Below are 16,748 nucleotides of genomic sequence, written 5' to 3' on the forward strand. Positions count from 1 at the left end.
CTGTCAGGAGGGTAATAATGAGCCTAGCACACCAAACAATAAGTAAGCCCGCGATACATTGTTCCATTTGGAGCCTGTATCCAGAACAGAACTCTAAGAAAGCAGCAGGACTACCCACTACTCATGGTGCACATCCTTTACCCAGGTCTTTTGATCCACTCTAATGATGACAGTATAAATTCTACTGCCTTAATAACAGGCAGATGATGAATTTCAGTGTAACTCTGCTTTCTTATTCTCTGGGACAGGATTTGGCTCTATCATAGCAAACATTTGTGCGTAACACCAAAATGTCAGAATAGCATATGGATATTAAGAGTGGTCAACACACAATTTTTGTGCCATTTACTTATATCGGTTTAGAAAGTTACCAAAATAGGTTTTACCACTATAAACATGTTTATATCGATATAACAGCTTCCACATTATAGGCTGCACGGATTTACATTGGTTTGTAAACCGATAGCTAATTTGGTACAATAAACTCTCAGAATATAGACATAGTCATTTGTTGTTTCATTGGCTCAGTCACATTCAAGCCTTTTCAAATGTTACACAGTAATAGAGTATTGAAACACTAAACTTTATGTGACCTTTTGCAAAATCATAAAGCATAAGAGCAGCTTTTTACTTGGAGTATTTTTATTCTGCAAATTGAATGCTAGATATGCTACAAGTTTCCAAAATGTGTGAGACTGTATATGAAAAGCCTAACCTTGAATTGACAGACTAAAAGTGACAGATACTGTAATTTCCAAATGTGTATAGTAATTCATATCTGGCATAAACAAATTTAATCAAAAATGGGTTTGAAGTGATTGCTTTGACCTGTTATTGGCAGGAAATACTGTCTGCATGACTGTAATGACACACACACAAGGTTAGAGCATAGTCAAAGCCTAGAGATGAAATATTATGTGTGAACAAGATATCCTTCCTAGAGAATATTTACAATAGGAAGATGGGAGACATTCAGAGGAAATCTTAGAGATAAATGACCGATGGCTTCCTCTGGGTAGAATCTGGGAAATTATTTCTTGTTACCAATGGAACTATTTGCTGAACCATGTGGAAAGAAGCAAAACTAAGAGACAAAGTGTAAGACAAAGTACATACAAACTTTTAATGAATTAACCTTACAAAAGACAATGGCATTAAAACAGCTGACGTGTTTGTACAAAACTGCTCCTTTATTGTTAGGACAGTCTCCAGGAAAGAATGCCAACCAGGTACCCTGAACATGTCACTGGCTACGAGACACAGCTGGTGAACATATCCAAACTGTATATGGAGGGACAAAATCAACTTATTTACAAATACTGTATATTTTAATGTCAGACTAGTGGATGCTATTGGGGAGCTACTGTATCTTCCAGGAAACATCATGCACCAGAAAATATTATGCACCCCTAGCTTTATTGCCTTAAGATTGTTTTTGTTTATCACTAACATCATCTTAGTCCCTTTGGTATCAGCCTCTGCATTTTAGTCTCTTTATCAATCTCTGTTTCTTCTTTCTTGTCTTGAAGTAACAGTGCAAGTTGTAGTACAGTCTTCCAGTCCTATAGCACACAACACAACTGCCCTGGAATATAAGAATAGCGAGGTGCGTACTGCTGGATCATTGGACCATTCTGCAGCCATACGAAAATAACAGTTCCATAATACTGGAAAATAACACGCACATTCATGTTAAGGGCCAAAATGGAGTTAAAAAGTGTGTGATACTTTCCTGAAAATATGGTATCGCTGACACCTAAAAATATTCTTCAGGATGCCACATTCCCTTGTGAAAGGGACCTTGTCATTTCAGTATGTACAAAATATGTTTTCAGTTCTCCTTTTCCTTTTACATTTATTATTCCTCTGCAAGTGCACATATACCCCAGCGTTTGTAAGACATTGTTTGTCTCCTCTGTAACCTGAAACATATAATATTTTTTTTTAAATGATGAGCACAAAAAGAGAGAATAATAATCTCTCTTTAGCATCTAGGACAGAAGTCAGCCTGGATGCTTTCAAAGTTATTGTCATGATGCTTGGAAGATCTTTAAAAGGCACCAAAATACTGGAGGCTCATTTTTCGATCTTGAGCACCTACACTGAGTCACTCAGGAGTTTCATATGCGAGCCATCAAATAATCTGTTATTTAGGTGCTTAACACCTGTTTTAGGCATCTTACCTGATGTGCTTATGTTTGAAGACACGGGGCCTGCAGATGCACAATTAGCACTAAAAACAACATTTGTTTAATTTACCATATGGTATTCCAAAAAGCATTTCAGATTTTCAAGAACTGTGTATCATTCATGTAGAGCCCATGGACTGAACAGAGACACTGGTTATGGCTTATTACAACAATCTGTAACCCACTAGCCCCCTCTTTTTGTCCTGTGATGGCAAAGGTGTTAATGGGCCATTCTACTTTGTACGGTCCCTTAGAATATGTGCTACCTAGTTACGCTAAACAATCCGTTCCACCTTGCACTTAGCCGTGATGCTCCGAGTACCTTTCCCAGACCTGAAGAAGAGCTGTGTTGCTCGAAACTTCTCTCTCTCACCAGAAGAAGTTGGTCCAATAAAAGACATTACCTCCCTTACCTTGTCACTCTAGAACACCAACAGTTATTTTGCTACTGCTGCTTTTCCTTAGTGACTAAATGTGTTTTAAATCTTTACTTTCCCTTTTCAGGGCCTGATCTTTCTGTACTGTGCATCTCCGACTGCTGGCCCACATTCTGTGTGACCCTTTTGGGCTGCAGATGCCTAGAGGCTGCCCCCCAATATTGTCAATCTGCCTGGTTCATCGCTAAGAACACTTCATTGATTCATTTAATCTATCAACATGATGATCTGTTTCTGAAGGAGTAAGTCACTCAAATAGTAACATGAAAAAAGAAATACCTGTATTTTATCTAAGACACCAGTGCTGTCCATCCTGCTAGCCACATTCACTGTGTTGCCCCAAATGTCATACTGTGGTTTCTGAGCTCCAATTACTCCAGCTATTACAGGTCCATGGTTGATGCCTGTAAAACATTGGTTGACCCTCTGTGTTAATGAGAATTTACCAATAAGGATGAGTAGTATATTTAGCTCAAATATAAAGTAAATGAACATTGTATTTGGCCTATGCTCGATAGAGGGCACAATAATAAATGGTATGGCCCCAAGTGTATTTGATCACTTACTGCAGCAGGATATTAGTAATAAAAATGCCAAGTTAGCCCACCTCAATTTCACAAAAATTATTTTCCTTTTATAGTTTCTTAATAATTTGCTAGTGCCATCTTTAGAGAGCGTCTCTACCTTCAATTAAATAGATGTACTAGAATTTCCTTCAGTCTCTATAGCGAATGGGAATAACCTTCAATATTAAAACAATGACTGCCAAATCTAATTACTTTTACAGCATTCTTTTGTTTCTGACATACAAAGTAGACTAATGGACTCGGAAAAGATGAGTTCTCACTTATAGGACCATCTTTTGCTGATAGCATTAACCTAGAGTGTTTGGGCTAATAAATAAATCTACATGATTACATTCATACCTTCTGCTTAAGCAGTGTGTTATGGTAGTAAAACATTAGCTTTGATACAGATTGCTAGAGGGAATAATAAGATCATACACAGCCACCCAAGAAACTGTAGGCAATTCCATCCTGCAGTCATTCGTGGTTCCTGAGTTCATTTTTGTTGTAGCAACCAGGTAAGGTACTAACAAACTTCTATAGGACTTTATTTTTAAAGTGGAAACCTCTTTACCGAGCTGCTGCTGCACCCTCGGTAGCTCTCACTCCGCCTCCTCAACTCCCTCCCCCCCTTCCTATTTCCTGTCCTTTCAGACTCCCAACAGCCAGTGCTCCCAGTTCTAATAATTACAAGCAGCATCTAAACACCACAATTTTTGAGAAGCGGGGGAGGGGCGGGAATGACTCTCATGTGACATAAGTTTCATTATCAATAAACAGAACATGGCTCTTGTTTAATTTTTATTTATACTATCTTGGAACTTCATACAAACATGCCCTTGACATCAGTGGGAACTCTGATTGGGTGGGGATTGAGAGTAGTGTAATCCTACAATTATAACCTAGCCTATGGACCATGCTTAAAAAAAATGGAATGAAGCTATCAACAAAGGGAATGTGGCACTCCCATAGTAAGAGTATCAACAATGCCTTGATGGGTTTCTATAAAGAATTATACAGCTCCTATCCAAATGCCTCTACTTAGCAGATGCACTAGTTCTTTGAAGGAATTAATCATCCCTCTTGGGGGATGATGACAGAGGCCCTACAGGGTTCATTAACATGGAGGAAGTGGTTACAGCTGTTAAATACAGATAATTGGGAAAAGGTGCAGCTCCCAAGTGATACCAGGTAGAGGGCTATAAATGTTTGTCTGAGCACTTGGCTCCTTAGCTTCTGAATATACTAATTCCTTTAATAGGTTGCTTAAGGCCTTCGCTAGATTAATTGAGAAAGGCAAAAACTGTTCATTAGGCTTAACAGATCATGATATTGGATGGACAGAGGAGACTTGCTCTAAATCTGTTTTTATTATTTTTGGTCTGCCTGGCGAGACTGTGCATGGAGGAGATACTAGGGTGACTAGCGCTCTAGAAACACCTCAAATAGCTTAGACAGATAGCTTAGCTAGATAAATGAGAGTGTGTGTGATATCCAATAAGAGCGACACAAAACAACCACTAGGGATGCTCAAAATCAGCAAAAATGTAATCCTCTCTTTAACTCAGCTGCAGGAGCATCACAATTGCATGTGGTAACCAAAACAGTAGGAAACTACGATTGCATCTGAACTATGTCCTTGTTGATTGTTACTTGAACAACCTTTAACATCTCTCTCTCTTAACCCCATTAAGCAAAGGTGTACAATTTTTATAGACTATACAGTAACCCCCCCCCATAGAAGTCACGTCAATAGTGTTGTTTAGAGAAGTTTGCTCCACGAACACTGCTTCAATATAATCTTTTGTACTACAATTAGTGTGTGGGTTTAGCCCTTGACTTTCATCAGCACTTGTTCGTCACATAATGCTGATGCTGCTGATACCACTGCCTTACAGGTCGTGTTGTTTGAATTAAACCACTGACTGGGAATAAGAGAATTTCCATTTCCTACAGGATTATAACTCCACCTCTCTTGATAAACCCACCGACTTATATTCGCTTTGAACTGAAAGGGAAGGGAGAGGGAGATATTTCATCTTTGCTTTGCTGTTCCTACTAACTGTGGCTTATCCTACAAAGAATACTACTCCCAAAGGATTCATAGATTCCAAGGCCAGAAGGGATCACTATGATCATCTACTCTGACCTCCAGTATAACACAGACCATAGAACATCCCTGAAATAATTCCTAGAGCACAGCTTTTACAAAAACATAGTCTTGTTTTTAAATTGCCAATGATGGCAAAACGTTTGAGGAGTACATGAATAATTAATATGAGACTAATGCCAAACTCTTACCACAGGGGTGGCACTGTGAACTAAACATGAGAGCACAAGCAGCAGGCACAATACATGGGAGTTACACTGCAAGGAAGTCTAGAAAGGTGACTAGCTGCTGTTTAATTAGAAACCATACTTCAGGCATGTTTACAGGATGGATTTATAGGTGTCCAATAGTTATTCACTGCTTGCATTTCACACTTTCTAAATTTCATTTTGCATTCAAAAACTATCACAAATTATTACTGGGAAATTTAATCTTGGGATATATGGGCTTCTGCCAGTTATAAATTCATTTTGTCTCCTTTTCCTGGCTTAGTGATAACAACCTTGCCTTTATTTTGAAAAATGTCATGATACTTTAGGAGAAGAAGCTAGAAACTGAATGATAAGTGATATCCTTAACAAATAGAATTGACTAAAAAAATCTTAGTGTTTGAGGCTGCTATGTTCCAATAATTGTAGGGGTGTAATAGAAAGGAGAAGCGGACAACATAACACTAGTTCTGCCAGTTATGCAACTGATGTTGCTCCCATCTATATGCGATTCCCAGCTGTTTTTGAAGGAAAGGGGTGGGTCCAACTTTCTTGTATCTTGGGAGGTTTGGTTTAAAACAGAGAATTAGATCTGTACATTTTGCAGAAAACAACATACTTTTACTATTTTTATCACTTGAAAAATATGAGGACAGTTTAAAATGAACAGCAACCAATATACAAGAGAATAGAACATAAGACTTCATTATTTCAGATTGGGCAAGGTGGGTCATATTTTCAGCACCGAATGACTTAGGTGCTTTTGAAAATCCCACTCAGGATTCTTTTTGCCTCCTCTCCCATTTACATTTTAAAAGTTAAAAATGTTTAAAAATATTTAGGATAAAGACTGATGAGTCACTATCAAACCATTTCAGACACAAAGGCCAATATTCTCAATGGAGCCTATAATTCTGAATGCCTCCATTTTTTGGGTGCCCACCTTGAGACACATCTAAGGCCACAACTGCAGAGGAAGTCAATGGCAATACCATTCAATCTTTTTAATGTACTCATATTTCACACTGAATTCTCCCTTGCAAAATATTCTTGTAAGACTCTTGTGCCACATACCTATTCGTAACTTGAAGTCATTGAATGAGTGCTTGTTTATTACATCCAGTTTTGCCACAAGAGCAAATGCAAACTCCACCATAGTTCCTATGTGCATATACTGTCGTTCAGGTTCCTGAATATAAAAAAGCAAATAAATAGGAATCCACAGAACCAGAATCATCAAAATGTTTTCTGTGAACTCAGTTGCTGCAAGAACATGCACAAAATACTCAGAATCTTCAACATATTGTCATATGAGAGTACGTTGCATGAGAAACAAAGCTGCTGTGATAGACAATACCCAATGGTAGGAACTGAAATCTGCTCAGCTTCAGCTAGGATCAACTAGGGCATAACAATGTATTGTCTCTTTTACTTAATGTATGCACAGATGTCCAGGATGGGCGCGCGCACGTGCGTGTGTTAATGAAATCCTCTCCTTTTCTAGATACTTATAAACAACTTCACAAATATTAAGGTAGGTGTAAAAACACAGTGAGCTTGATCTTATAATTTTCTTCTACTTTCAGTTTTATGAGTGCAACTGGTTTTAGTAAATCAAATATATATAAGTCAAACACAGTTTCAAATTGTAATGGAAAAGCATTACTGCAGCGCAGTCTGTTGTATTCAAAGCATAAAAATTACATTCACTTATTTGCTAACAGGCAATTTAAGTAGGAACACAAGCTGTTAAGAAATAATAATTTAAATGTAGGTAAATATTTTGCAGAATATACATCAATATTTAGCAGAAAGATTCTAATTGGGTGACAGAAAAAGAAATCAATTTACTCAAATAGAAGCCACTGAATATGCTTCATGCCTGCTATGCTACAGCAAATGATCTGGAATATGACATTTTATTAATATGGTAAATGTATTTTAGGAGGCTGGGTGACTTGATTGATAAAGTAACATCTTCAAGACTAGGATATTGCTTTAAATTCAACACAGATGTCTCAATTTAATGTTCAGTGACAAACAACATTCAGAAGCAGTCTAATAAGACTTAACTGTTTGACACAACTCTACTCTCACTTACACTGCTGTTATTCCATTGATTTAAATGGAGTTAACCCTGATTTACAACAGTGCAGGTGAGAGGAGAAGCAAGCCCTTTGTGCTGATCAGGAGGAGACCAGTACTGAATAATCAGGAATCATGAAGTGCCTGTTATCCCTGGAAGCTAGGTCAGTGACCTGAACTGAAAATTGGTCAAGACGACAACAGCCTAGTATAGCTAAATTGTATTAGATACAATAAAATACAACAAGGCAAGGAGGAAAAAAGGTATATTTTGACTGGGTTTTCCTTTGGCTATCTCAATATTAATTTATTGCATTAGTATCTATGCTGAAACTGGCTGGAATTTCTGTGTGGCTGGATGATTTACAGCTAATGGCAGACCATATATTCTTGAAACAACATGGCGAAAGTTTGATGTCTAGTTTACATTATTTTATGCATACAAATGGTCTTTCTTCTTTCACTGTGGCTGCTAGATACCCACTCTGATTACAATTCATGAGCATCATTTTGGAGAAGCTAGATAATGAAGAATTTTTAATCTGGAGATTCCTTACTTTTAATATTTTGATATTTAAAACTCTTAATAAATAACTGTGTGTGTACATGCATGTGTGTGTGAATAGCACTATGCCTAACCTGCCATATTTGTAAAGTCTCTAAAATTTCTGGTAGCAACATCTCCATGTTCACAATGCAGCCCAAATTCAATCACTTTTGCATTTGGCAACATGCTGGAAAAAAAGAAATATTATTACTAATGTATTTGTATTGTGATGGTGCTGAAGGACCCAACTGGGACCCATTGTGCTAAGCACTGCACAGACAGAACATAGAGATGAACCCTGCCTCAAGGAGCTTAGAATCCTAGTAATAACTTACATAATTGTGTGTTGATAGATGTTGTAATGATATATTTCTTTCTTTCTCTGTTTATACAAGTGCTCACTTTGCACAATCTCTGGGCTCTGCGAGTAAAGACTTACTGAACAGTAAAAGACTCTTGCCCCACTCCAAAACCAAGCCCCTTCTCAAAAATTATTCTTACAACATGCACTGGAGTTCAACAGGCTGCTCTGCTGCAGATCCAGGGGGAAGCAAAATCTACAGCCAAGTACCTCCCACTGAGGATGTTCCTCTCTCAACCCGTAAATGTCCAAATCAACGATGGTTTAGCAAAAGCACTTCAGAGGACCTGAACTGCAGGGGGGGGAATGTGGCAGGCTATAGAGATACACTCTGTCACACTGCCTTTCAATCCCAATTTAAATTGTCACCACCATATGACCAGGCAATTCGACTGGTCTGTGTGACTGTTCATGGAATCACTGAAATTAGAACTAGGAAAGACCCGTCAAGCTCATCTTGTCCATCCCATTGCAATGCAGGATTAAGTCTAGCAGTTTGTGTAGATATCCTATTTTACAATAACTAACAGAACTAGTTTAATGTGAACCTAGGTACCTTTTTAGTTCATGCTCACAGGGTCTACTAGGAACATTTACAATGCAGCATGCTGGTGTGTGCTCCAGTTTACACCCTTTTAGTCCAAACAGCAGGATCGTGTAGGCAAACCCGAAGTATACAGCTGATTGTTTGTTTGTTGTTTTCCTTGGAACACATGTAATGAAACACCAATTTTTGAAGTCTTTCATAGAACTCTCTAAATCTATTCTAGCAAAGTGCTTCTGAGAACTGTTGCACTATAATAGGGAATAGTGGTTTTGGAACTAAAATGCCATATTTAGATTGAGAAACTGCAAAGAGGTCCTTTTATGTTACACTGTGTGAAGAGTAATAGTTCACAGAAACTTGAAGAATTTAGTGAATAAAAATATACAAAATCTTGTCCAATATGATAAAATCCATGCTAGTCCTGCAATACACTGAATCCCTCTGAATATACTTTAAACTTCATGTGAACACAACTTTTACCTAGCAAGCTGTTTATGTCTTTGCTGTACCTGACTGTGTTCTTGGCTGGGCGTAGCACTCAGTCCTGTAGCTGCCATGTAAGTGCTTCCAATGGTCTTGATCTTTTCAACTCCACTAAATTTTGGTTTAGACAACAACTGTGAAGAAATAAGAGTTATTCAATTACCCAGATTCTCAGTGTCTGGTAGCTATACACCTTAACAGTATTCTGATACTTAATCCTCAATGCTGTCTTCTACCTCTTGTTAGAAGAAATAAGTTGAATACACTTTGATGGATGTAATTCCACATGGAATTTTGTTCTGATTTAGAATGACCGTAAAGTGCAATGGTCCACTTTACGCTTACACTGAACATCTTTTCAGTATTGTATGATCTAGAATATAATAGTTGCTGTTAAGTATGGGCCAAATTCTTCTCTTTTACATGTGTACCATTTCTTGTAGCCAATGGGATCTGCATGCATCTGCGGGCATAAAAAGGTTCCTACTTGTGTCACATGAACCAACAGGTAAGTCTTTTTCTGCATTTTGAGTATGTGACTTTGTAAAAAAAATATAGGAGTTGGGGTTCCCTGTTTATTGTCTCACGCATTGCAATTTCCCTCTGAGTGTGTGCACGTCAAATGCTGTCTGCAGTGTGTTGCACAGCTGTAATTGTCTTCAAATTCTGCCATCAGTTCCTCAGTCTGCATCTGCCTTTAGTTTAGGAGAATGATGGGTTTTAAAACCTTCACATTCTTATTAGTCACTCAAAAACCAGAAAAACTTAGACTAATACAGATCAGATGTAAGGAAGTATGATTAATTTCAAGGGAAACAAATTTAGGTACCAACTTTTAGGCACTGCAGTTCGAAAACTGTGGTAAGTTTCTGATATGAGGGTGTTGTGTTGAATAAATAAAGGGCCAAACTTCTCCCTCAGACACATGTGCAAGGCTCTCCCTGAAGTGGATCAATGGCAGTAGGATACATATGCCAGAGTATGATCTGCTCTATGACATATACAAATCTTTTCTTAGACCCAAATCTCTATCAAAATATCCATATGAAATGGACACTTAAAAATTTCCTGCCAAACCGTCCTCTCAATTGCTCTCTCAAACATTCTCATTCACTATTTTACAAATTGGTCTCAAGATTTAATTTGTATAATAGTTGTTATTACTAGTACTTACATCATCAAAGTCAGCAATGATCTCATTTAGCAGTCTGAGACATTCCAAGCCTTCTTTATTTACATCAGATTCTGTGTAAAATTCTTTGAAATCCGGAATAGAGGCAAACATGACACAGACACAGTCATATGACTGGTGATATAGATCCTGCCCAAAAGAAAAGAACAAAGCTCTAAATACAAAAGATTCATCAACCATAAAGGTATAGTGTGGAAGAAAGAGACATGATGGAGAGGACTGTTAGTGGGAGTAGATGTCCTCCCAAGATTCCCACGTACTGGTACACGGAACTAATTTCTTACAATCTGATGTTTCTTATTCTTGTTAGCTAGAGTTTGTTTAATCTACAGTAGGTAATTAAAAACAAATTAAACATATTTGTTAAATAAACCTTCAATGTACAAAATTAGAAACATTCAAAGTGTTTTAAAGCTACTTGATTTTTTCCATTAATATAAACCCTGGAAAATAAGTTATCTTATAATGCTAATGAAATAGGGTCTATTTCTGCAAGCCTTCGATGCACAGAACTGCCTTTGACTTGAACAGGACTGACTGCAGGGCTGGACCTATAATTTACAAAACAATCTCTATTCTACTATTAACTATATGTATTGTAGTAGTTCCTGGAGGACACAGTCAAGATCATGCCTCCATTGTTCTAGCCAGTGTACCAATGCGTAGCAAGAGACACAGTCTATGCCCCAAATAGTTTACAATCTAAATAGACAAGAGAAAGGATGAGAGAAAGTAAGCATTATCCCCTTTTTACAGAGACGGAACTGAGACAAAGAGATTAGAGAATGGATCTGAAACTGATTGAGGTCAACGGAAAGACTTCCATTGACCTCAGTCAGTTTCAGTTCCATTCACTAATGGGCTGTGGATCAGAGCTGAAGTGACTCGCCCAAGGTCACAGAGGAAGTCTGTGGCACAGCCAAGAATTGAACCCAGATCTCCTCAGTCCCCATTCACTGCCTTAGCCATAAGTTCATCCCTTCACCTGGAGGATAAATTTAAGTCACTTATAGGAAACAAAAAAAAAATACTTCTGATGCTAGCATCTTCATACTCATGTAGGCCAACACAAAACTTTAAGATGTGCCAAAATCAACTACTAAGAAGAGACCGTGCAGTATATGTGTCTTAAGGAAGATTATAATGGTGTTATAAGGCCAAATCCTGTTCATCTTATTTACATGAGTACTCCCACTGATTTCATTTCCATTTCAATATAGGTGTGTCCCATTTTCTGGGGGGCAAGAAAATGAAAGCAGGGAAGATTGCATGTCTCCAGTCTGAGGGAGTTAGATGGCTCTGAGTATTTCTGCATTTTCTATCCATGTTCTAAGAGTTAAATTACTACAGCATTCAGGGAGCTGTATCAGAAGCTTAATATGCTTCCCTGTTAGCTTTGAAGATAAAAACTTAAGTATATTAAAGGCCCACATGTGACGTACTGCTGTGCAAGGTGGTAAGGCTGGAAATGGTGTTCAGTAATTCATTTTTCTTTGATGTGTCCCTGTAGCTAGGACCATCAACACTGCCTGACTGTGTCTGAAGTTTTATGCATAACTAGTATAATTTAACAGTGACTTGTCAAGGTAAAATGAAAAATTAGTCAAGAAAATGTGTGCTGTGTGCCACAAAACAGTCTGTGGGGAACAGGCACTGTACAGGTAGGTCTCAAGCAACCTTTATAGAAATTTATCAAGTCCTACAAAGTCCTATGACCAGTATCTTTCTCAATATAGATAACAAATGTATTTTTCTGGGATATCAGACATGCTGGCAGGCTCATCTGTTACAAGGAGACATCCCACAGACACCTTTACATCACATTGTTTCAGCTTAGGTATATTTTTCAAGTTTAGCTTTCAAAATTACAAATCTAAAACACCGCAGGAAGAGAGGAAAAAAGGGCCTGATTCTCCAAGGTGCTGACCAACCTAACTCTCCCTCTGAAGTCAACAGGATTTGAGGGCCCTAAGGACTTTCTCAGGTTGGACCCAAAGTGACTTCTCTTGGCCCGTACGGGTTGGCTCAGTATTAAAGCCAAGTCTAATGTCATTAATATCCCCAAAATATGTAGTGAATGTCCCAGCATGTACCTAGAAGACTTAAAGAGGATTTTAGCCAAAGGTTAGTTTAGACCAGTGGTTCTCAAACTTTGGGGTCCCAAACCCTTTTGAATGGAGTCAGCAAGGGCTGGCGTAGACTTGCTGGGGCCAGGGGCTGAACCCCAAACCCCACTGCCCAGGGCCAAAGCCAAAGCCCGAGGGCTTCAGTCCTGGGCGACAGGACTCAGGTTACAAGCCCCCTGCCTGGGGCTGAAGCCCTTGAGCTTCAGCTTTGGCCCTCTTGCCCGGATCAGTGGGACTTGGGTGAGCTCAGGCTTCAGTCCCCCCTCCTGGGGTCACGAAGTCATTTTTATTGTCAGAAGGGGGTCGCAGTGCAATGAAGTTTGAGAACCCCTGGTTTAGACTTCTTTATGTGCTGATTGCACCCCATGGCTTAGTGGGGTCAGACAGCACATATTTCTGTGGTAAACTCAGTTTTCATTTTACTTTCTCAAATCATTTTCATCCTCACTGAATTTTGTTTTTGTAAGTGAAATAGTCTGAGCCACCCAAACAGTGCTGGGATTTCAAAGGAGTGAAAGGCTGCTCAAACTGTGTTCGGTGGGAGCAGATGGTAGAGAAACTATTCAATAATCTTTATAAAAAGAGTAGGGAAAGTATTTATAGCAGACTCTAGCTAATGCACACAAAAGAGCTCCTTTTCTTCACTCAGCAAACTTCTATAGTTGGTTTTAATTACTGAAGCTTCTTCTTAAAAATAAAATGTACTACTATTATCTAATATTATAAATATTAGCATAAACGACGCATGTCAAAATAAATAAACTACATTTGGTGATCATTTATCCATCTTAAAAACTGGTGTTTGCTCACCTACTTGATAATTTTTAAAATTCAGTAATTCACAAAGGTCCTCCTGGTCATTAATTGGGGTTAATTAGCAAAGTTCTATTGTACTAGATTCTACATACTGTTTTAAGTTGAAACAACTCATTTATTCAATAAATATACTGGGCTAAATTCTACAGTGCCTTAAATTACACTGAAGTCACTAGATAAGCCTAGTTTAGTAAATAACACAGTGTAAGTATTAAATGTGTCTTAACTCAGTTGATCTTGCATTCTGGGTGTGTGAAACATGGTGGATCGGCAAAAATCAACAGGATAATGTAGTACCTGGCTATAAACTATTCAGGGAGGACAGAGTAGATCAGAGAGGAGTGGTGGAGGACATGCAACACCGCACCTAAGAGATTACATGAAATCTAATGGAAGAAAATTGCTGAATGGTGGGAATTACGCAGCAAAATCTACAAGAATATAAATGAGATTAGAGTAACAAGAATACGGATGTATCAGTAAGGTTACACTCTGTTGGACTTTGATCAGGAACGGGATATTGGGTGTACAGTGCTGAAAATATGTCACAGAGAGAGATAATGATATAGAAAAGATAAACCAGGTGCATCTATCCTCTCATAATATGGGAACAAGGGGACAGCCAATGAAACTGAAATGCAACAAATTTAAACTGCAGCTGATTAAATGGAATACTTTGTTACCCAAGGAATAATAAATGTGAAGAGCTTGCTGCCATAAGACAATGTTAAAGCCAAGTCCTTAGCAGGATTCAAAAAAGGATTAGCCTTTTGTTAAAGTTATTAGGATAACAACATCCATAGTTATATTAGGTAGGATAAAAATATTTTAGAAGGAAAATAAAACCTCATGCTTAAGGGCAAGACCCAACCAATAACTGATAGGGATTAGGAAGAGACTTTCCCTAAGAACAAATTATTCTCTAACTACCCACTGCAGTGTTACCTGTATCTCCCTTTGAAGCATCTGGTTCTGGCCATTGTCACAGACAGGATACTGAACGAGATGGAATATTGGTCCACTTATGGACCCCAGGGTTATCTGCCATATAGACATCACCCACAGAAGCCACAAGACCCTTGCTGTTATGAAGGAGTGTTTGTGGTCTTCCCTGTGGAATAGGTTCATTGCCCAGAAGCAGTAGTGGTAATTGTGCAATGCGCAATGATAAGGGAGAGAGTAAGGCACTGTTGTGAGAATGTGCATAGTGGAGGTACAGATGTGCTGCTGAGACTCAGGAAGCATCAGTGTGCATTACACCCCAGTACTGTTGGTTGTACACCAAGAAGATGGACAAATAACGGAAGAGAAAGGGTTACAAGTGGGACTGTACCACGTGTAGATATAAATATAACCTTGCCAGTGGCAAAACAGGGTTACCCCTCCCTTCCTCTCTCCCCACCCTGAAAAACGGACAGACAAACTGGAGATGACAAACTCACTGCATGGCATATGTTGAAGGGGGAGGTGGAGCTCAGCTACTCTGTGCACGTCTCTGACACAGGCTAATGCTGTAGATCCTGGTGTTAATGTCTAAGGGCTTCTGTACATTTACAGCACTGCAGCGGTGCGGCTGTCCGTACAGCTGTAGTGCTTAGTAAAGATGCCTGTGCTGATGGAAGGGCTTCTCCCCTTGGTGTAGTCAATCTGCCTTCCCGAGAGGCCGTAGGTGCGTTGAGGGGAGAAGCCTGCCCATCGACATAGTGCTGTGTACACTGGCAGTTGGGTCACTATATCTGCATTACACAGGGGCTATGGATTTTCCATGCCCCCGAATGACGTCGTTATACCAACATAAGTTTGTAGTGTAGATCAGGGCTAAGACACCAGTGAGTCAGGTTTACACAAAGCCAAGCAGTCAGCATGGCCCTCACACAGGTGATGAGAGGATTTCAAACAGGAACTTCAATCTAATGAAGTTATTTGGCTTGTTGATATAATAAGGGCTTCTTTAACTTGGGAAAAGCATTTCTCTGAAAAGCAGAACTCTCCAAAACATTAAGCCTAAGCTTCTGTATACTTGAAAATCTAATGCAATAGCCATCAATGCTTTCCCTGTCTGTCACTCAGACATCCTGAATAGCTGTAACTAACTGAAGGAAAGGGTAGTTTTATTTCCATGTAATATTAACAAATATTCAAATAAATCATGACTTAAAGAATATATATTTTTGAATTTAAAATAAAAACAGTGAAACAAGCTTGCACTTCCGATTCTGAGGAGAAAGTCCTGGAGAAGGATCTTGCCCAGTTGCCAACATCTGCAAGGGACAAGGAGAATGCAATGTTCTCAAATTGCAGTGGGGTAGATCTCGGTTGGATATTAGGAAACACTATTTCACTAGGAGGGTGGTGAAGCACTGGAATGGGTTACCTAGGGAGGTGGTGGAATCTCCATCCTTAGAGGTTTTTAAGGTCCTGCTTTGAGCAGGGGATTGGATTAGATGACCTCCTGAGGTCTCTTCCAACCCTAATCTTCTATGAATGAGATCACCTCTGAAAGAAGGAAGTTCCCAGGACTTGGAAGCAGCATCTTCCACAGGGCAAAGAGGTACTGATGGGAGAAGGGAAAGGAAACAGTCTGGGAATGAATGGCTTCCATCTCCCACCAAAATTAAATGTTATGCTCCTTGCGGCAAGTTCCCTTCCCCCTCCTATTGAATCTCAATCTCTTCTGCCAGGCCCTCCTGCCCTTCCCCCCTCCACAGCCCAGCTGCTGACTTGATTGGTCCCAGAGATCTTGTGAAGGATGGAGGAACAATCAGGTCCTGCTTTGCACTATCTGTGGTAGGGGCCTGGCACTTGCTTGCTTTCTTTACATCCCTCCTAATGGGGCAGACTGCAGTGCTGGTCTAACCACTGTACTGGTGGCGGCTGCAGAGGAAGGACAGATTACTATAGCAATTAGTGGACTCTGTAGTGGGCTTGCAGGTGAGCTCACAGTAGTAAAGTGCCCACATTACCTGAGTGCTTTGCCTCTCAAAGAAATTGAGGGTGACAGAGATCTTGAGCCTACACCATATGTTAAGTGGGTAAACACTAGTGAAGAGTGGATCTTTCAAATCCCAGCCCTGTCTCCT

At 39.2% G+C, this 16,748-nt stretch overlaps 1 protein-coding gene across 2 annotated transcripts in view; it reads right to left on the reverse strand.

Annotated features, from left to right (window-relative positions):
• Positions 1-1,099: 1,099 nt before the first annotated feature.
• The window catches only part of ADCY2 (adenylate cyclase 2), a 432,450-nt gene continuing 416,801 nt past the window's right edge, over positions 1,100-16,748 (reverse strand). The window contains exons 21-25 of one of the 2 annotated variants that reach the window (XM_037893358.2): positions 10,709-10,855; positions 9,561-9,668; positions 6,586-6,700; positions 2,906-3,030; positions 1,100-1,922 (exon numbers count right to left, since the gene is read on the reverse strand). In XM_037893358.2, the coding sequence (XP_037749286.2) occupies positions 1,770-1,922; positions 2,906-3,030; positions 6,586-6,700; positions 9,561-9,668; positions 10,709-10,855 (648 nt within the window). In that variant the 3' untranslated portion in view covers positions 1,100-1,769. The remainder of the gene's footprint in view (positions 1,923-2,905; positions 3,031-6,585; positions 6,701-9,560; positions 9,669-10,708; positions 10,856-16,748) is intronic. The other variant, XR_006288776.1, reaches the window with a different exon arrangement.

The sequence above is a fragment of the Chelonia mydas genome, chromosome 2 (genome assembly GCF_015237465.2).
Source record: "Chelonia mydas isolate rCheMyd1 chromosome 2, rCheMyd1.pri.v2, whole genome shotgun sequence".
In the NCBI taxonomy this organism is placed as follows: Eukaryota; Metazoa; Chordata; order Testudines; family Cheloniidae; genus Chelonia; species Chelonia mydas.